This window comes from Trematomus bernacchii, unplaced genomic scaffold, assembly GCF_902827165.1.
Source record: "Trematomus bernacchii unplaced genomic scaffold, fTreBer1.1, whole genome shotgun sequence".
Classification (NCBI taxonomy): Eukaryota; Metazoa; Chordata; class Actinopteri; order Perciformes; family Nototheniidae; genus Trematomus; species Trematomus bernacchii.
The window spans coordinates 14,308,744-14,331,019 of NW_022987564.1; the positions used below are offsets into that span (position 1 = coordinate 14,308,744).

At 39.3% G+C, this 22,276-nt stretch overlaps 1 protein-coding gene across 1 annotated transcript in view; it reads right to left on the reverse strand.

Annotated features, from left to right (window-relative positions):
- Positions 1–17,734, reverse strand: part of crybg2 (crystallin beta-gamma domain containing 2) — a 44,113-nt gene extending 26,379 nt beyond the window's left edge. Inside the window, exons 1-4 of the mRNA XM_034124613.1 lie at positions 17,387–17,734; positions 9,267–9,354; positions 3,902–4,054; positions 1,243–3,677 (exon numbers count right to left, since the gene is read on the reverse strand). Of these exons, the coding sequence (XP_033980504.1) occupies positions 1,243–3,677; positions 3,902–4,054; positions 9,267–9,354; positions 17,387–17,577 (2,867 nt within the window). The 5' untranslated portion in view covers positions 17,578–17,734. The remainder of the gene's footprint in view (positions 1–1,242; positions 3,678–3,901; positions 4,055–9,266; positions 9,355–17,386) is intronic.
- Between the last annotated feature and the right edge of the window lie 4,542 nt (positions 17,735–22,276).

Here is a 22,276-nt window from a genome sequence, read left to right on the forward strand (position 1 = left end):
CCCAGTGGTCCGCGCAAAGGGCAATGATGATGATGCTACATTGTTAACTACAAATTCATGTTGAAATTGGAAAGTGAGAAAATCTAGTTAACGTTAGCTCTTAGCTGTTAGCAGTCGGTAGGCAGCACAGACCTGCTCCTAGCAAACAACAAGTAATGGATGTTGCGTTATGCGACATAATAATATGTTAGAGATGTATAAATAATGATGTAATAAAACATTATAAGATGTTCAAATGTCAACTAATGGAATACATTTTTTCGAGAAAGTTGAATAGATACAGTTGTTTGAAAGTAATGCCTTCAATATAAAAACTGAAATTAGAGAGGGAATTATGTCCTATTTAACCCACACGAACTCTATGAGTTGTTGAGGAGCATATATTTAAGAAATGTTAAAAACAAGACAATTTATTTTCTAATCATCTGCACTTTGTGGTTTTATGTAAATAACCACAGTTATGGGATGGTTGAAATCATTTTTCAGAAGGGGTCAGAAGTTAGTCTTGAGCCTTGAATGAGGGGTCAAATTTGAAATATGTTGTCCTTCTCTCCATTGGCCTGATTTAATACCACTTAAACAAAGGAGTATTGAACTGTGAACAGTGTATTTTGTATTGTACTTTGTGTGCTAACATTACTCTACAGTGGACTAACTGTACTAACTGTACTGAGTGATATCTCTCAGTCAAACAAAAGGCCTAACTCTGTATGTAGATGATGACAGGTGATCTGTTGGCTGCAGATGCTTCATGAATTAGTCAGTCAATTATTAAAGTCACAGGTATGAAGGTATGCGACAATGCTCCTCTGTTATGACACAGGTATGTGATCAGCTCTGTTGGTAAACAGGGCAGTTCATCCACTTCTGTCTTTTTGTTATCATGGAAAAGTTGAGGCATGGCACATTTCAGCCTTATCTGAGGGCCACCGGTGAAGTTACTCAAGGTGTATCATCTCAATTGCACAAGTATATTGATTTACACACAAGAACAAGTGACGTTCGCTTATGTTTTTAACACTCCCCTTTAGGCTACATGTACAACATTCCAGCGCCAAAGCTACAGGTCTACATTTTCCTAAATGACAGCAATCAGCTTATGAAACAAATTCAAAACTGTTCGCAATCACTTTCTCTAGGTAATAAATTGTTCTTTCACATACTTCATATATCTTGGGCTTTAAATCCAGACGACCTACATGTACTCAACTTTCGTCAAAGATGATAAGACTCTCCACTTACCCCTGGTTCAGGTCGGGTTGCACTTCTGCCGGATGCTTGTATTTCTCTGATGTCTGTGTCTCTGCAGCAGGACGTTGTGTGTCTGCGTTCGGGGGTGACAACTCGACTGCCACCTGTTCTTGCACCGTCCTGGTTCTGTATGTGCTCTGAGTAATTGTATCCACCCACTCACTACCCTTTAGAACCCTATTGTGTTCAACCTCCGTGGCATCTGATTGCAAATCAGCCCTGCGAGTCAAAGTACCTGTGACAACCTGCACCCTAGCAGGCGTATCTCTGTCTGTACTTGCTGTAGTGACACTGATGCTTTTTGTGCTTTCTTTGCTCACTTCAACTATTTTGTGTGGCACCGCAGTGAGATCTCCTGCCTCTCGTAATCTGGGTGTGAGCATGTCTCCCTCTGTTGTGATACTGGAATCAGCATGTACAGAGCTCATGATGCCTTTGTGACTCTGATACTGTATCACCTCACTCAGGAGTTGCTTGTCCCCATTAGAGTGGTCTTTTTTCTCCAATTCCTCAGTCCAGTTTCCCCTGGACCCCTCCCCCTGCCCATGCAGCTCAGTGGAGGGTGGAGCAAAGTTGCATACCATCAGTGTTTTCACCTGCTGAACCGGTGTGGCAAGTAACTCCTTCTCTCCTTCCTCCTCCCCCTCTTCTCTCACCTGTGGCCATACTGTGGCTGCTACTCCTTCCTCCTGACTCCTTGCATCACTGCCTACAAGAAACGTAGACGTTTCAATGTCCTGCACTTGAGCCTGTGGCCTCTGACCTGCTACTTTTTTCTCCACTTCAATTTGGCTATTGACTCTCTCTTTCCTTTCTTCATTGCCTATTTTGCCTACTTCACTTCGCACTTTAACAATCAACCCCCGAAATTCTCCCTCATCTCTCTTTCTTATCCATCTTTCTGCACTCTCCTCTCGCTGTGGAAACTCAGTCTCTCTCCCCCCGTCTTCCATTGACATTTCTCCCCTTTCCTTCATCGCGTACATCTCTTCTCCCCCGTTCTCCTCTGCGTTGTCTTCTTCAGCACTGTAGTAGATCTCCATACCACTGCCTTCATCTGATCCCACGCTCAGGTATGCTGGACTTAAAGGCCCTTCAGAGCCCTCCGTCGGTCCAGAAGGAGCAAAAAAATACTCCCTTGGTTCAATTCTTATCTCAAGACGCTTTGATGCGCTCATCTTTTCAGGCACAGGACTGACGGGACTGACTGGATCGGTGCTTGCTTCGTCCTCGACTAACTGTTTGAATGGGATCACTCTCTGTACAGAGGCAGTAACCCGAGTGCCTGCCGCTTGGGATGTTACACATTCAGAAATGGGAGGGGCAGAGCTTTCAACCTCGGGCACTGAACTGACATTGTCTTGAATAGGGCTAAAACGGTCTGATTTCACCTCTGAACGTGGATGGGTCATCTCTGAGTAAGGAATTGTATCATTGTCAACTGGTGCAGAACCTGAACTGAGAGAGGAATGTGGATATCTGGGGTTAATATCAATAGTTTCTGTCTGATATTCATTAAGCGTTTTAACCACGACAGGCTTTGATGTGGTGTTAAAATGAATAATCTCAGTATGGACCTTAGGTGGAGGGTTTGAGGGGGAGGACAATATCTCAGAGGTAAAACTCTTGGGGAAAAGAGAGTCATACAAAGCTCCATAAGCAGCATATTCGCTGACAGGAGAACTATTGTCCTTACTAACAGCTGAAGTTGTGGTTACACTCGAGGCAGTTTCAGGAGTAGATTTCTCAGATCCAGAAGTTGAGAATTCTTGGTGGACAGAAGTTAAATCTGTGACTACAGCTGAGTCTTTAGGGTGAGGAACAGGGATTGAGTCGGTAATTGCAGCGTCAATTTTGGAGTCAACACCTGCTAGCGAGAGTTTGCCATTTTGCGTGAAAGCTATGTCAGGGGCTTCAGGTTGATTATGTGATACTGTAACTCTGGGGGATTCGGTGAAAGGGATTTCTGTTGTATTAGACTGCTGCAGAATATCATTGTCACTCAAATCATTGCTTGTGGGGTTACCAGCGACAGCTTTGTGATCAGAGCTTGAAGGCTGGCTAGCTGGTTGGCTAGGTACAGTTTGGTTTTCGACATCAGAGGTGGCTTCTGTTAGAGTCTTAGGAGCAGATGGATCGGAGTTATAATGAACAGGAATGTTCTCTTTTTCCTCCAATGAGCCCAGATTATCCATCTCAGGGATGGTAGCAATCGGTGCTTTCTGTGGTTCCTTATGTACGTCAAATATACTTGAACCAGATGACTGTGATTGGTTTTGGAGAGTAAAATATGATTCTGATTGGTTTGTGGCCACAGGGGGAGGAGAAGGGATGTCGAATGTATCGAAGGTGTCCAGCTCTGGTTGAGACATGCTGAACTTCCTGTTGGTCTGATCCGACTCCAACTGACTGAGGTCCGAAGGAGTCTAGAAGATAAGATGATAATAGTCCAATAATCACATACATTCATGGAAAGATCATCACAGGTGTATCAGAAAAAAATGCAATGATGATAAAGAAACTGGGACTATGGATAAATCAGACCAAATACATATGATTATAAAGCTACATAGATTATAGTTCATGCACTATATTTGAAAATGTATTTGTCACACATTTAGTTTAAACAACATTCAGGGAACGGGTTTACCTCCTCTTGCTCTTCAATGTCAGGTCGATGAAGGCCAAATACGCTCTTAGAGATTCCCTCTTCATTCTTTCTTCTCTTTTTAAAACCAAAGGAGAAGGTCGCAAACCTTTTTGGCTTTCGCAGGTCCAACTCTGAGTAGCTCAACTCTTTGTTCTGAGAGGAAGAAGGAAAGATTAAGGGAAGTAAAGTGAAATAGCGAGAGATGGAGCAAGAAATGAAAAATGTGTGATTTAATCTCAATTCAATAAACATGACGTGTCCTTCAAAGCATCCTGCATCAACCAATACTGAATGAAGCAAAGAACAGGAAGAGCAACTTTCAGAATTTTTAAATAAACATACTGACGATACCCTGCATACCAAACATAACTAACCCTTTTAGACCCTTGCCAATGATTCCCTTCACCTGTAAGAGTTTACACCCTGACTTCAGGGAATTATTAGGGAAAGAAACCAGCGAGTGAATGTATTTGTAATGGTGTTTTTACTGAAAGGTTGTAAGGATGAGATAATCTCTTTGAAAATGCAAAAACAATATTACATCACAATTACTTTAACTGAAAAAAATGATAAATCTATAGGAAATATATAACCCTGATTGATTTCTCTCATGCCATGTAAATATGGTAGAATTTGAAACAACTGAGGGAAGAAAGCAAACTGAGGAATTATATTTGAAATAGCTAAAACAGGTGCTTAACGTTTGTTGCCACTCGATTCACAGAGAGGAAAACGTTTGTCTTAATAACATAAAGGCTATAAAACCTCTCTGGTTCAGTCAAATCTGGTGAACATGTTGCGCTTAAGACAGATTGTTAAATGGTACAAAGTGCACTGCAGCGAAAAATATGTGTAGCAACAATGCTATGATCTGATGAGAAAATGGTGACACATCAAATGTGGTGAAGTCAGGTCGGGGCACAGCATCTGTGGTTAGGTTATCATTCTATCATCAGCTGTTGATTGCCAAGATTGACAGAATGGCTGCCATAGTTTCATTGACATAGATCCTGTCTAATTAAAAAGTTATCATCTTGAATGATGATACCAATGGAGACGTGACCTAATCACAAATGTATTTCACACACATACATTAAGTCAAAGTCAAGGCAGGCCACAGCGGAGGAAAATTCGTATGGTTATCAGTCTGTCATTAGCTGTTGATTGCCAAGTTTGACTGAATTCATTGCTAATAATTCTAGTCCTTTGTAATTAAAACTTCATTCCACGCAGGTAAAAGTGCTCCACCCAAAATAATAAAAATAAAAACTATATGAACATGATCGACTTGACACTGGTGGCTCCTGGCTCCGACACGGATAATTGGATTGGCTTGGTTAAGGTTAAACAAAACAAATGCAACTTTATGTCATTTTGAATAACCCTAGTATACTGTTGCATGGCCTGAAGCAGTACAGTATATTATTAGATCTACAGCAAATACTATTTGCAGTCAGTGAGAGTCAGTGTATCACCAAACTGTTCCAAACCATTACTGTTACAGAAACTTTTTTTTTAACTGATTGAAATAAATGTCAATCTGGCAGGATAAAGTTAAAACACTTTTTTTTGGGAGCGACCTACTATGTTGTATGTGTTCCTTATCAGATTGTTTAAAAAGACACTAAACACTGACTGCAAAGATTGAGGTGATGTTATTGTAATCTAGTGCATGCACATGTTTTGTTGAGACGCAATGACAAAGGAGAATGGAACCTGCCATCAGCCAGGTTTTTAACTGGGTGTGACCGTCAAATTCTTCCTTTTATGTGTAAGTTTGGAAAGTATGAAGAGCAAACACAATGATAAACTATGGAATCTTAGCTGAGGTTATAGTGCGAGGATTGTGTAACACTGCTGTTTTAGACATACATTGATCTATTGTCTATCACTGTGATTCAGTTATCCAATATCCCATTTACTGTAAAAGTCCTACCGTTTAAAACTTGTTTTTTATCTTAATTTCAAATTAAGTTAAGTAGAACTTTGGAATCAAGTATTGACCGGAAACTTTGAATTTCATAAGTAAAAAAAAAAGAGAAAAAAAAATATTCTATTTCAAAATGACTGCATACTTCATACTGATCAGTACAAACTTCATAGTAAAATGACAATTTATTATGCCATTAGCTAGAGACCTTTCACAGTGAAGGAAACTCAAGCAAGGTATGGTTCACAAAGTTATTGGTCCTAGCTTCAGTTGACTTAAAATTGTTTATCACAAGCGCAAATTATAGGTTGCCTCGCACATAGCAAAGTTTCAATATGAATACGTTCGTTTTGCTGGAAGGCAAACCGTTGAAGCTGCCAGAAATAATAAGTACTTTCTTGAAGTCTGTAATTTATCATTGCAAAGCTCGGAGTTGAATGGGAACACATTAATTACATAATATAGATACTGTAACCCCTTTACCATTTTTTTCATTTTTCTTAATGTGCGTGAGCATTTTCCTTGTATTGTATTAATGTCTTTTTAGTTTTATTTTGCTTTGAAAGTGTACAATAAAGAAAACACGCAAAATAATGGTTACTTACTTAAGAACATACATATCCTAAACACATAAACACGCACTGCATTCATACAACCAACTCCTGCATTTCCTGCTGCTCCGAGTGTAGAATCTGCCAAACCAATGAGTAAAACATTAAAGAAATATAATATATGAATGGGACTACTTTCTTTCCATGCTGTCTGTCCTGCAGGTCTCAGCTACACAAAGAAGTCAGATCAGTTTTGAGCTTTACCAAAACACTTTTGTTTAGTGAAGCACTGGCGACCTCGGCTGGATGGAATAAACAGTGTCCTACTTAGGTTGATCTCACACCGTCATATCAACTGCAATGTTTTCATCACACAGAAAGGTGTTGGACAATATGTATTATGTTCACATGACTTTCTGTCCCAAACGCCAGTATGGAAATTCAAACAAATAAAATATTTAGTTTCAGCTTTTGCCAGTCTTAGCAAGGTCTCCCTTGAAAAAGAGATTCACAACATAATGATACTTCTCAGGTTAAATAGATTCAAAATGTCACAGTAATGTTGAAATTAAACCATAAGATTTTGCAAATAAAGTATGATATAATCACTAGCGATCTAAAACGTGAACAGACTGCTTGCACACACTGTGCTGGATTGTTTTTTGAGGGTATGGTGCCCTCTAGAGTGGAGTTCTACATATAATTCACCTGCAGCCGATCGTACTGTATTTATTTCTGCGAGTGTAAATCAATTGGGATTAAGGTTATTAAATCTAAAAGTGATCAAATAACAATGGATGAATAAAGCAATATAATAAAGAGTGTGCCTTTTTTTCCAGGTGTACATTAGAGTTACCACTAAGTGTGTGCTTTGGAGTGTGGAGGGGATCGTGATTATGTAAGTTAAACCCTGAGGGAGATTCAGCAAACCGTCGAATGCCTTTACAGTTGAAAAGGAGAGTCATGAAGTTATCCAACAGAGGGACATTTTACTCAATTTCCCCCCCAAAAACCTATTTCCCCCAAGAATATTTATGTTTCAACAAGTATACAGTATGCATATACATTTTACCGATGATTTGAAGAAGAAACCAGAATGTAAATGTCCTATTTATTCATGTAAGAAAGAGAAGATCTCTTACAGCAACAAAAAATAAAAAAATAATGCACCAGAATTACTTTTACTAACCTTAATAATGAATATAGAGGAATTTCTTATTCCACGCACATTTTATTTGACTTGCCAAATCATATGCCAGAGGGACTAACACATCAAGTTTCAACTGAATATCATGCCGTTAGCCTCCAGGGCAGCAGAGGACAAGTTTCCAGATGTTGTCGCTTCATTCTCATACAGAGGAGAACGTTTGTCGTAATATCATGAAGGCAAAGTTTAAAATATAATCAATAAAATCAATCTGTAGAACATTTTGTGCTAAAGATACATTTTAATGGTGTAAAGTGCCGAAGAAATAAGCTAAAATACTAAATACCCGATTCCGAATGTATACTAAAGGAATTATCCAAATTGTACAGTAGCAACAAAAGTATGATAAGATGAGAAAATTGGTCCTACATACATTGTTGTAAAGTCAGGGCAGGGCAGAGCTGACATTTAAAAATGGTTATCTGTCTGTCAACAGCTGCTTGACTGAATACTTGACATTTTCATTGATTATAAATGGTAGACCATGTAATTAAAGGTATTTTATTCGTGAATGATTATACCCAGGATGATATAACCTATATTTATAGCACAAATGTATTTCACACACAAAAAGGCCCAGCTTTAAATCATGATAGTAACTTGCTACATTTAGACACATTGCATTAGCAAGTTAAAATACTCCATAAGGATGAAAACAATATTCAAAAAACCTGCTACAACCAGATTAGATAGCATTCACATAAGAGTATGCATGATGTTGATAGGCAGTAAGCAAGAACCTAGCCATGTTTGACTTTATTTAACATTCAGTTTGGATTCAGCTCTCTTTGCTTGTACAGCCTGTAGGGATTTGCCCTGGATGTTTAATGGTAGAATAGTGCTGCATGTGAAAATCAAAAGTTCACTCATATGTAATTATTCAAACTTCTTTCAGTCTCCATTATGCAATTTTCCTTCAGCTGCACCCACAGCTGTCACAGAGGGCAGATCCCTCTTACAGCTGCCTTTACATTTCCTTGTTTTCCCTTAAGTAAGCTCTTTTTCTTTTTTAGAAGTGTTTATATCATGGGCTTTGCCAACAGGTCTTTCGTGTCTAATAAGAGTAAATAAATACGAGAACCAATGTATTTTGAATTTGATATACCAAAACATTCATTACTTAGTTTGTTAATGACACTTAGACACTTTACTGCAGCATATGCCCAACTTTATTTTCTCAAAAGTGACAAACATTTCTTGCAAGCTAAAACTAATGCTGTGCCTGTTGCTGCAAAACAAATGTATATACTTAAAATTGACACAGTGTTTTTGTTATTACTCAGAATAATTGGTGTATAACAATATAAACAATGAGACTATTGTAAAAATGAAATTTGTAGTTATTGGTGAACTTCAATGTTTACTGTACCTAACATCCCAGGAATTTGAGTGACTGTGAAACCTAAAAAGGCAATCTTGTTAAACAAAAAGGTTTATTACTCATAACTCCCAACAAACCTTGCTGATGCCATTTCAAATGTATTGCCTTGTGGGCATTGAGGCTTGACACTTTTAGACTAACACACAAACACACACCAATAAACACATAAAACACACCCCCCTTGACATAATTCTGTCAAAAATGTTTCCTGTTGTTCTGCACCATAACAAATATTGGTGATGGCTGATGGTGATTATCAACAAAATACCTGTGAGCAATGTACACAATGGACTGACCTTTGACCTGGGTGCGGTGCCGTAGAGAGAAGATCTCTTGTTGTCTGAGGTGATGTTGTCAGACGTCGCTTCTCCATCCTCAACAGCACTGAGGGATACACAGTTAAACATTTGAAATTAGTCAATTCTATAACTGAAACCCACTTGTAATTATTACAGCTAAAATGGCCTTTTATAATCTTTTAAATAGCAGACAAAAATATGTAAATGTAAGCTTTTTAAGTGCCGTTTTGTCCAACATCTGACATTTTCTTGTTCTTTTTTTTATTACAGTATATGAACATTGGGAGACCTCTTTTGTAAAATGATTGTAGTGAGGTAGTATAGTGAGGACTACATACAGTCATTCTGTCTGACCAGCATAAGCAGTGGCTTAAAAAGACAGACAAATATGCTGCCTAGAAAGATAAAGCAGTGAATCATTGCTTAGGGAATGATGAATAGAAACTGACTAAGCAGAGAGGGAGTTTATGTTTCAGCCTTGCTTGGTAAGTATGACTTTTATAAAAAACAACATTCATCAGGATAAAATGAATTATTTAGTTGGGATAATTTCCATGTGCTCTATTCTGAAACATGTTTTTTTTTTTGTATTCTTTACTGACTCTTGGGGAGGTCAGTGAGGTGGCACGGATACGGCTCAATAAACGTGTCCCTTCACACAAGACCGCTCGACGCGCTGTAGTACATATGCCGAGCCTGTAAGTGGCGCTGTACTTCCGCCACAAAATACACCAAAAGCAGCGAAGAAGACCCCCGAGCATGGTTGCCATGGTTGCCTGGTTGCCCTTCTGTTTATTCTCGCAGTGGATTTAGCAACATGTAGTTCATGTAGTTCTCCATGTCCACTTGTTGCTGATGGTTGTGGTAGAGGAGCTGTAGATTTTTGCATTAACATCTGTAGCATGGTCAGTAGCAGTAGCTACTGTCAGTAGCAGTAGCTACTGACAGTAGCTACTGACCATGCTACAGCAGTGAGCAGCAATCATCGTATAGGACGTACACACGGAGCCGTTTGGCCCCCCAGAGCGTTCTGTCCGCAGATCTATCCACCTTGGGACCCGTTATCGTTTTAGGGGTCCGTTTCCGCGGTTCTGTTACGGCCTCGTGTGAACGAACGGGCTTTACGAAAGAGAAAAGTAGCGGATACAACCCTTTTCGTTCCCGTGTAAACAGCACATAAAGCAGCTTCAACAGTTCAGTGTTGACTCTCTTACTACGACAGGCTCACATGGACATAAATACATGCAACAAGACAAACACGTCACACACATGTTTTGTTTAAACAGCTACAAAATTGTGTGTATTTGTTTCTTCATCAGGCAGGTATTTGACAAGCAGAGTGTGAGGCAAGCCATTTAGGGGTCAGGAAAGATACCCAGAGATAAAAAGATGTGTCTTATCTTTGACCCAAGGTGTTTACATGTCAACTCAAGGGAACTATTTGAACTTGCAACACCAACACATGCTATTGTGAAAAATATAATCCTGATATGGACGAAGTTCAACAGGATGTTCTGTGCCTGTGCAGTATTGTGTGGGAATGCTTGTTTGCATAACAACCAGAATGATATAGAGAGAGGGAACTAAGGTGAGGCCTCCAGCAGTGAAACACAAACATTTGCATTTGTATCATCAAACTGGCACACACTTGCTACAGCCAAGCCAAGTTTTCTGTATGCACATAGACTGAAAAAGGCATCAACCGGCAATAATTCATTGTGGTAATTATTGTGTTTCAATTGGACGATGTCACGATGAAATTATTTAGCGCGATATGCAGATACACACATTTGTCTTCCATATTCGACAAACAAGCATATTCAATTTTAAATATGTATCTGGAGCAAGCAGCTTGTTAGCTTAGAGTCATCACTGGAACAGCTAGTCTGGCTCGGTCCAAAGGTGACAAAACCTGGTGCAAACTTGTTATCTCCAGCCAGGCCAAATGTTTCTACTGTTTCCAGTCTTTGTGCTAAGCAAAGCTAACCCACCTGCTAGCTTTAGCATCACATTTTCTGAGCAGACAAAACAGGCATCGTCAAATAACTCTTGGCAAAAACATAAACCCTGTTACAGTAGAAGGGAAAGTTACATCTGGAAAGGCAAGTTTACTTTTTTCTTTCATTACATTCCATTTAGCTGACGCTTTTATCCAAAGTGGAAAGAGGAGAGGAGAGATTGATAGAGTAGGAGGTTGTCAGGGTGTTTGGATTTCCACCATTTCTGCTCAGCTGCCCGAAGGATGGTTCTATTAGCACGCAGTGCGTCATTTAGCCAGGGAGCAGGAGGGGAGTGACGAGCCTGCCGAGATGGGAGAGGACAGAGAGATTCCAGAGAGGATGAAAGAGTAGAGAGGAGAGTTTCTGCAGCAGAGTTTGGAGGCAGAAGTTGGAACGAGTCAGAGGAAGGGAGGGCTGAGAGCACCGATGAGGTAAGAGTAGAGGGGGAGAGGGAACGAAGGTTACGGCGGACAGGTGCAGAATTAGAAGAGATTAGTTTGTTATGTTTGGAGTTGGTGGGGATGGAGACAGTGAGTAAGCAAAGGCGGTTAAAAGAAATGTTAATTCAGATATCTTCTCTGTCTGGAGGTTGAAGTCTCTGAGAAGTACAGTGGGAGGGCCAGTTTCAGTGATGTGTGAGAGGAGATTATCTAATTCCTCCAAGAAGTCTCCCAAGGCGCCTGGTGGACGGTAGAGAACCCAGTGAGTCTGGGTGTATGAGTGAAGGAATATGCTGTGGAGAGAGCTGGTGGGGTGGCTGTGTTGGATGGAGTAATCCAGGTCTCAGAGAGCAAGGAAATCCAGAGACTGCAGGGAAGCGTAGCGAGAAATGAAGTCAGCCTTAGGAACAGCTGACTGGCAGTTCCACAGGCCACCTGTAACTAGATGTTGGATCTCAGTGGAGCATGTGGGATAGACGAGAGCAGGCCGGTTATAACGATTAGGAGATGCACAGGGCCAGTAATAATTTCCTCTCCAGAGGCTCAACATTTGTGGGCATGGCTGTGCATGTTGGCAAATTTAAGCGAGTAAGAAATGCGCAACCGTGACCTAAAGGAGATGACAGACAGCTATGTACAGCATAGGTCATCATACTATGTGTTATAGTTACAGTCGATTTGGGAAAGTATGTCATGTCTGCTTAACCACACAATGAACCTTTAATTAGGCTTTGAATGCACTTTGATTAAAGGTTTTTAAGCGTCACATGTGCTACTATCGTCACACAACCAAACCACCCTGAAATGATGTAGTCATTTCATTGTTCATAGCACACAGCTATCACTTTCTGACGACTGATTAGCAATCATTTGCAGGCAATTTTAGGGGGTGGTGTCATTTGGAGTACATTTTTCCTATTTCACCAATAACAACAGACTGAATGGAACAGATACAGAACTAACTCGACAGCAGAATCTCTACTTTACTTGAAGCCCAACATAGATTTTTTTGACATGGCCATCTTTTATTTCACTGAATCCTGCTCTATGAATTCCTCCACTGCTATTTAAACTGGCCTGTCAATAATGGCCAAGCAAGAGATAAAACAAAGATAAATACCACCTGAGGTTGAATACAAGACAAATAGATGTAAAGTTCTAAAGAACTTATAAGAAATCGGACAAGCAGAAATGTCCTCGCCAAATATATCGCCCACTGTTAACTTTTTGCAGATATATTGGTATTAGTCAGTAACAAGATACCCCAATGGCAGCAATGACAGAAGAGACATTTCAAAATGTTACTAGAAACCATTTTGTAATGAGATTACACTTGCCGCAACGCCAAATCGGGCCAAAGGTTAAAGTGTGTGTGGGGGGATGGGGGTTCCTCAGCCCTGTTTCTGGTGCCCTCATTAGGTTCATACCCATATTCAAACTCAGGTTCATCTAAACTACTCATCTGTTTTCCGTATTGTTTTTTTGAAGCTTCCACAGTTGTGATGCTATTGTCTATTCCAAAGACAGTCAGAAATACAGACAGAAAATAACATTGTCAGGAAGTTTGTCAATTATAAAGCACTGACACATGCATGAGGATGATCATGTATTTATACAGGGAAGTGTTCAACAAACTCACTCTATATAAACACAACAGTTCATACTAAAAAAACAGGTTCCAGGTATGACTCATAATAACCTCTATTGTTTGGAATAAGGTCAGATGTTTTATCATCGCTGAGGTAAGACATGTAAGCTTTAACTGAGACTAAGATGTTGCCAAAGTATCCCTTGGCACAATGATGGTGTGTGTTATTTGTGTTGTGCTAAAATAGTAGTTTCACAACAAAGCAGTAGGCATGTGGAACGGCTGGTTTCTCTACAGGACTTATTTACTCTTAACTCCATTCGGGAAACCTGCATAACTTTAACAGGAAATAAAAATGTGGATGTGTTTGGCTTGTTTGAAAATGCAACTTGAGTTTTCCTGTCATTTCATAAAAGGGGAGGTCAAGTTTAAAAAATATCCAATACAACTTTGACATCCCCCTTGAACTGTACAAAATGCTTTATAGAGTCAAAACAAAAACAATACATATATTTCTTAGACCCTGAAATCCTCAAGTCTTGGTGGGATTAAACCCTGGATATGGATTAAAACTAAATCCTTAACTAACAACAAAAACAGATTTAGCATTTGTCTGGAATTAACACTGATCTAGGACAATCATCTACACTGTCAACAATTAAGGAATGCACTAAGACACTGCAAATCACTTGAAGAGAAAATAAAGCTCATTTCAAGAAGTGACTGTTATTAGGAATTGTTGTTGGTCACTTTAGTTTTTTTACTGATTGTGTTTGCTGTTAAACTTTACCCTTGCGTAACCCCTGTATGAAGCTCTTGTGTGCCAAGGCGGTTCTCGCAGGGTCAGCCCATCATTTTTTTTCTCCTTGTGCAAACACAAGCTGTCACTAAGTCTGATCTCCCACCACATGGACGACATGATTACATTGTCCTGTTTTATGACTTGAGGCTCAACCACGGCCTCACCTGTGTGTATCTTCACACCCCCTGCTTATTTATTGTGCGAGATTCAAACGGAGCGCTGTGTATCCTTTGGAAACATTTAACAACGCTACGGTAAAGTTGACAGACTTCAAAACTGACTTTTAAAACTGCAGTTTACAAGATGCATCCATCTCTCACCTCAGTCCTTTCTTGAACCCAACTACAAGAGGTGAAAATGCAATATCTCGCAGAGACATTGCGTAATATTCTACTGTCTTGTGTGGTGTCATGTTTTCATGTGTTACATATGACCAGGAAAAAAAGAAAGTAGCTCATTTGTGGTTTTGAAAGTAAAAAGATACCAAGGGTTTGTCCACTGATAGTAGCAGAGATGAACTAAAGCAGCTTGCTGGTTTAGACGGTTTGACCTAACTATCTGTCAATATTGGCTAATCACATATGTATTGGTAGTAATTCAGAAACCCTGATCCTTGTTTGAGGATCATACATTGAGCATTATGTTTGTCTACCTTGTAGAGGAGCCTGCATTGTTTGCAATTGAGCAGATGTTGTGACTATCTCTTTTTACAATCATTACTTTATTGCTCAGCTGTAAAAAAAAAAAAAAGGCCTGCAGCATCAACGCTTAAAAAGTCCATGACTAAGAGTACCTCAGGTCAAATTGAGGGAGCCTGACTTGCATCTTTTACACATTTGTTAGCAGATAACAGTATCGGACAGCGTCTTTAACATAAGTGGGTCTGCTCCAATTTTGCTTACAATAACTTTTCCAAAAGAATACATTAGAATATGCACACTGAGAAGTTAGAGCCAGAGGTTTTTAACTTAAAGATGAATGGAAAAGATTGTCAAAATACTGGCTGATTGGTATTCTGTTGCAGCTCTCAATAACAGATCAACAGTTTCAACTTAAAAAGAGGAACAGAGTTTTGCTTGTCCCCTAAAATGATATAATACAATAGTTAAAATAATGCAAGTTGAAAAGATTCACGCCTAATTTCTTTCATTTCATTTCAAACCTTTATTTATCCAGGTGTATCCCATTGAGATCATTGATCTCTTTTTCAAGGGAGACCTGCTCAAGTAGGTTCCACATGAAACATAAAAACATAAAACAACAGAACAATAAAAAGGACATCATACAGCATCATTACAGGGATTACAATTTACATAACTATCCACATGAACAGGTACCAACAGCATCCGATTGAGTAGCATCCAACAGAGCTTTAAAAACATTTAGTGGCACCAGATTGCTCAGTTTCCATTTCAATTGCAGACTATTCCAAGACAGAGGAGCTGCGCATCTAAAAGCTATCTTCCCTAAGTCAGTCCTAGCAGTTGGCACATTTAATAAAACCACAGCATGCGATCTCAGGCAGTAGCCACTTACAATTCGCCGTGAAATCAGGGAGCAGATGTAGGATGGAAGTTTCCCTAACATGGCTTTGTATATAAAAATGTACCAGTGACTGAGCCTCCGTACAGTTAGTGAAGGCAAACCTGCCTTGCATACAGGGTACAGTGATGGGTTAATACTTTACAGTTTGTCACAAATCTCAGTGCACTGTGATAGGCGGCATCTAACTTGATCAGGTAATGGGCAGGTGCATTCATATAGATCAGATCACCATAGTCCAGCACAGGTAAAAAGGTCACAGTGACTAGCCTTTTCCTGGCCTCAAGCGAGAAACAGGACTTGTTCCTGTAAAAGAAACCTAGTCTAACCCTCAGCTTTTTAAGCAGGTTTTTGACATGAAGTTTAAAAGTGAGACAATCATCAAGCCAGATACCAAGGTATTTGTAACAGGTAACCACTTCAAGTTTTATTCCTTGCGTAGTTACAATATCTAAAACAGGCTCTGGTGTCTTTTTAGCTTTTGAAAAGAGCATTACCTTGGTTTTATCAGCATTTAAAAGAAGCTTTAGTTCAGAGAGCCGAGTCTGAATAATGTTAAAAACAGCTTGCAATTCAACAACAGCCTCCTTAATGGAGGGACCTGCACAGTACATCACTGTATCGTCCGCATAAAAATGTAAAGTAGCTTCATCCACATTTTCCCCTAAACTATTGATGTAGATGGAAAATAAAAAAGGACCTAAAACAGAACCTTGTGGTACACCATTAGTAATGTTTAATCACTCAGAAGTGAGCCCATCAAACTGAACACATTGGGACCTTTCAGAGAGGTAGTTCACAAACCACCTGCCTAATAGGGCTTTTAATGCATTTTAGTTGTTCTAAGTCTGCCCATGAGCTGTTTTACAGTATGTTCCCTGAATGACTCTGCAAGCTCAGAGAACTAGAGGAGGTTTCATTTCTCCACATCTAATTTGCTCTTTTGCACAATTACATAATATCTGAAAGAATAGACTGCAACTTTATGAATTTCACAGTTCAACAGTCTTGTCTAGACAAAAATGTGCTTGGGGAAAATCTTAATCATTATTAACTCAATCATCTTCACAATCATGGTAATTCTAAGGAAATTGATTTGGCATGGTGGAGCTATCATTAACCTCATTAAATACTTTATTGCCCGATACATTTCAGCACTGACTTTAGGACCCCCTACTCTTTAATGAGATCAGAATTAAGCATGGCACTGATGTCTCATTCAACACAACTGTGTGGAAGTCTTAACCGAGAACTAAAGACCAACACTTCAAGATACACACAGTTGTTGCATTATTTTTTTAATCGTTTATTTGAACCGGGACAATGCACATTGATGAACATTTTAAACAAAATATTGTTTTCAAATGTAAATGAGCCGGATTTTAGCTTTGAGCTAATTTCCATCCGTAGTCCCGTCACATACAACATGTATGAACACGACAGTTATATACATGGCAAAAATAAATACATGATGTGCAGAAGATTAATTATTGGAGGTTAATGAAGACTACAATTTAGTGTGGGTTCATTTTAAGCTAAACCTTTGTATGTCTGAAACACGTTTAATATAAAAAGCAATTAACATTTGGAGCAAGTGTAGCCCTACAGGAGCACTGTAAGCTAACTGCAGATATATGTCTCCTTAAGCGTCAGACGCTACTTCATCTTGCTGCTATGAGAAAACATGACACAGGCACAGGCATGAAAACCAGGCAATGACAATTCAAGATGATTGTGCAACTAACCTGTGCAGCTGCTGGCTCTCATTAGCCGGCTTCACGGGGGCAGGGTCACTCTTCGGCTTTGTCTTGAACTTTAAGAACTTGAACCTCTTCTTCTCTCCCTCATTCTTGTGCTTGTCCACTGAATCTGTCAGGTTGGCTTCGCTCCTGGAGAACAAACTTTTCAGAGACTTTCTGGAGGAACTCTTCGCCATCTCTGCCGCTGTGCGTAAAGCCACCGAGGGTATTTGTCCTTACACAGAGTCACAACTACTTTTCCACTTATTGTCGGTTTATTAAAAGCTGATCTGCGAAGTGGGGAAAGTGCACGGATGGCACTTGTTGACAGATGACATGATATGCCGCTGCTGCCTCATTTTCTGTGCAGTATGCAGATATCAGGTGTGGCGACACGCCCCTTAGGAAAACACCCAACTACCAGACAGCCTGAGACTCCAGATGGTCCCCTACCATATAATGCAATAAAATAAAATAAATAAATAATGTATTTTTATTTAGCCTACTTTTAAATAAGTCAGGAAGTTATATTCTGCGTTTACAAGTTGCATTAAATAATTCCAAAGTTTGCACTTTTATTGGTAATAATAGTTTCACTTCCATTTATTTCAGGTGAGTTATGGGTTTCCACATCAAGAAGGGAAATAAGAACGCGGTTTAATAGGATTATCCCTGATAAAATTGGATTGTGTTATGTTTTATGAATATGGAAGAATAAAGTTTAAAATTGTAAAATGTCTATGTTTATCGGCTTCCTGTAGATTATAATAGCCTATATCCTGCAAGGAATTCGCTGGCAACACTTTCAAGGATACCATTTGAAAGCCTCAGAATAATATATATTACTTCTAACTATAGCCTTGTTTTTGAATAATAACAATCATGCCAATAATATAAAACATATTTAAATATGCATTATTTTATTTAAAATAGAATGTTACATTTAATCTAAACAAATTGTGTATCAACATGTATTGCAACACATTTTGAAACGTAAAAAATATGCAATAATGTTAAACGGTGTGGTACTACAATCACAGTGGATGAACAGGGACACCTTGTGGTCTCTGTGTGGTTTGCAGCCGGATTGCAGTCAGAAGAAAGGGCACAGGGTCATTCATGTACACACATGCATGTGGCCTACTCTGCCCCACGATGGCGCTACCATCCTGCTGAATCCAATAAAAAACGACAAGGTGGAGAATAATAGTAAAGGTAAACATCGGTTCAAGAATGTGCTACTTGTTTTTATGACTAGTCTAAACTGACAGATGCAATGAATGGTTCACAAAATAAAAGAATAAAATGCAACTTTTACCCCTCTCAGTGACATATGGGAATGACTTGCACAATATATACTTTGCACATAAATAAGGATTTATAGCTATATATGCACATATTGGGGGGAAAACCCACTCGAAAAATATGTGAAATTGTGAAATGTCATCATCTTGATAAGCACTTGTGAAAGTTGTATTGCTTCATTTTTACAGTAGCCCATTATGGCGTTATCATAAGGAGATAAGGAATGACTAAAACAAATGTTACATGATTTCATTTTTATAGGGATGGTAATTATAGTGAGTGTGCTGTGATTCCCCTGCAGCAGTGGCGGCGCCAGGGTATGGCTGGGGTAGGCTACAGCCATACCAAGAAATGGCTTAGCCCCACCTTAGCCCCACCATGAAAAGTGATGTTAAAGTAAGCAAATTCAATTAAATAATAAGCTAAATGCAAAATGTTGAGAACACGGATTGCGAAAATATACGGGTCGTGTCCACAACACACAAACTGATCCTGCTGTAACAACAAGTGCACGTTACTGATGCAATATGGTTGAGACCATTCGGGCTTATGCTAGAAGAGGGGTGCAAGGAATAGTCTAAGTAGTGGGGGAGTTTTATACACTAAAGGTGTGGAAATTCTCTGGCGTTATAATATCAGCGCGGCCGCGGTCAGATCAAAATGCCTCCGAATGCAATTTGAATAGACCTACAGCCAATCAGAGCAACGAAACGTTGGGTCTGCGTCATGCATTACTGATTGAGATCAATCGGAACCGCCATTCAGTATCCCTATTGGATCTTCAACGTGTACTATCATATGTCCGTTCACAGTGATCCCTTTTTATTTACTATAAGACAAATGTGCCGTTTTATTTCATACAGTTCCATTTTGATTGAGAAAGGGAAATAATCTAAACCTCACGTGTGGCATTTCACTGTTTCACGGGGTGCGATATAGCGTGTATGTAATTCAATTGCAAATACTGACTTGAGCACCACCACTGTATGGGTTAGCCCTACCATAGATTACCCAACAAAAATACCCTGGCGCCGCCACTGCCCTGCAGTAACCTTCAGGTTACAAGTTATGTGTTAATTTAAAGGGGACCTATCATGCAAAATGCACTTTTGTACGTCTTTTATACATGAATATGTGTCCCCGGTAGTGATGGGAATTATGGCTCTTTGAAGGGAGCCGGATCTTATGGCTCCGTTCCTTTCAAAGAGCCGTTCAAAAGAGCCGTTCAAAAGAGCCGTTTTTTGAAGGTTACTAGGTTTATTTGCAAAATAATCACCAGGATAATGATTGACTGTATTGCCAGACCTAATGTCAATAATCGGCATTGTAAACATGACACAAGGTGGCGCCATATCCATGTCATCATGTCAGTGAATGTACTTTGAATTTACCCTCTGTATGTGTTAAGTAAATAAAGTTGCCTTGCCTTGAATGAAATTCATGCAACTCTTAATATTAGATACTGTGTTTTTAAGTGGCGATGGAGATTATTTGTTGATCCTGCTTTAAAGGATATTTTGCCTTTACAAATGGTGCGCTTTATCACTGCCTGGGTTTTGGTTGAAGTGAATCCAAATGCTGCTGCGTTTTCGCGTTTGGCTCATTTTCCATCCGAAAAACACGTTGTCTACCTGTCCTATTCCACTTGGTATGACTTCTCTCTCTCGTGTATTCCGTTAACACCCACCCCATTTCACTCCTCGTGCTGAAACCATGGATGTATAATAAGAAGGCTGAAACCTACCAAACAGAGTAGGGGCGGATCTTCACAGAATACGTTTGGGGAACAAAATCAAGCTATTTAAAAGGCGAGTGGATTTTGGCAGGCAGTGAGTGCGGACCAACGATTGAACGATAACAAGAACGGCTCTCACCAAGTACGACTCGGTTCCCCTCGTTCGTACCAAAGAGCCGTTCAAAAGAATCGGCTCGTTCGCGACCGACACATCACTAGTCCCCGGTGTTCCAGGGAACTCACCAAGTGTCAGAAAACACAACCCTCTCTATTTTCCTCCATACCCAAATCTCTAAAAAAGGGGCTGCAACGGATCTGATAAAAACTGATCCAGATTTGAACACTGTCTTGACGTCAGGACAGTGGCGCTACGGCTATTGGGCCAACTCCACCAATCAGGAGGAGACAGCCACAGCCATTGCCGTTCGAAAGCGCTGGAGACGCTGTAGTACATATGCCAGGCCAGTAGATGGTGCTGTTCTCACAGAATCAGCCCTTGCAAAAACAGAGCTAACATTTTTCAAATTGAGCGAAATGAGGCATGGCTAAAATGCATGATCTGTTTGATATTTTGAAAAAAAAAAAGTATAAATATGCCTTATATAGGTATGGTCCTACACTAGATTTTTCAAATATAGCATGATAGGTCCACTTTAACATTGAAAAAAATGTAATTCGATTTTGCCATCAGAACATGAAATAAATCGTCCAACAATAATATTTGTTTTCTCTTTCACATTTCACGTACGAATATTGCTATATTCATACAGTATGTACATATTACTTACTTTACCATGTGTTAAAAATAATAAAAAAGACAGTATTCAAAATGGCAGACAGATTGTACACATGTAAAGTAAGGAGTACGTGCTAGATAAGGACAGTATCAGATGAAAATCGATTTCAAAAGACAGCCTAAAAATCTGGTAATAAAGCAGAACCCACCAAACAGTATCTAGCACACCAAACAGTAACTAATATCATTAAAAATACACATATTTGTGCAGTGATGGAAAGATATAATCTCTTAATCTGACTGTCTGTCAGCAAATAAAAAAAGGATTTTATAAAATATATTTTTTATAAAAGATGAAGCTGTATCTTCAAGGTCGTTATTGTGTCAGTTTAAGTTTTGTATGTTCCCATTTTACCAAACAAAATTAAAACTAATCTTTTCACCAAGGATAAATGATTTATATACAGTAAATGCATGAATTTAGGGCCCTGAGGCAGTTGCTTACTTTGCCTGGTTTGTAAAACAATTGTGTTTACATCCATCCAATAAAACAGCTTGAGATTCTTATTGAGCTGATGGATAAGATTTAAACTTACTAGTATTTTTTTTGTGTGACAGTAGGCAAACACAATATGTTTAACAGTGATCTATCTATTATAGGTTAGGTTTCACTGATTGACATCGTTTAATGGCCTCTTTACTAAAGTGAACTGACTAAATATGGTGATATAAATCAACATTTATTATCTTTTTATGTTAAACCTTTAGACCCATTTAACTGAAAACGTCAGTGTCACAGCCATGTGCTATTACTCAGTGCCACACTCCCATGTATATGGCCCTAACTGCTGACAAAAAAATGACTGCAACCGAAAGTCAAACACTGAGGTCAAACTGGAACTCATGATTATTATGGGATTAATTGCTTCCACCTATGATCTGTGTTGGAAAAACATATTTGTATCATGACTATCAGTAACTTCAAACTGAAAGTGAATATTCGCATCAGAACATTGTCTCTTTGTTTTGTGGCATTCTCAATGCCCATTCATCCACACAGAACACACACACACACACACACACACACACACACACACACACACACACACACACACACACA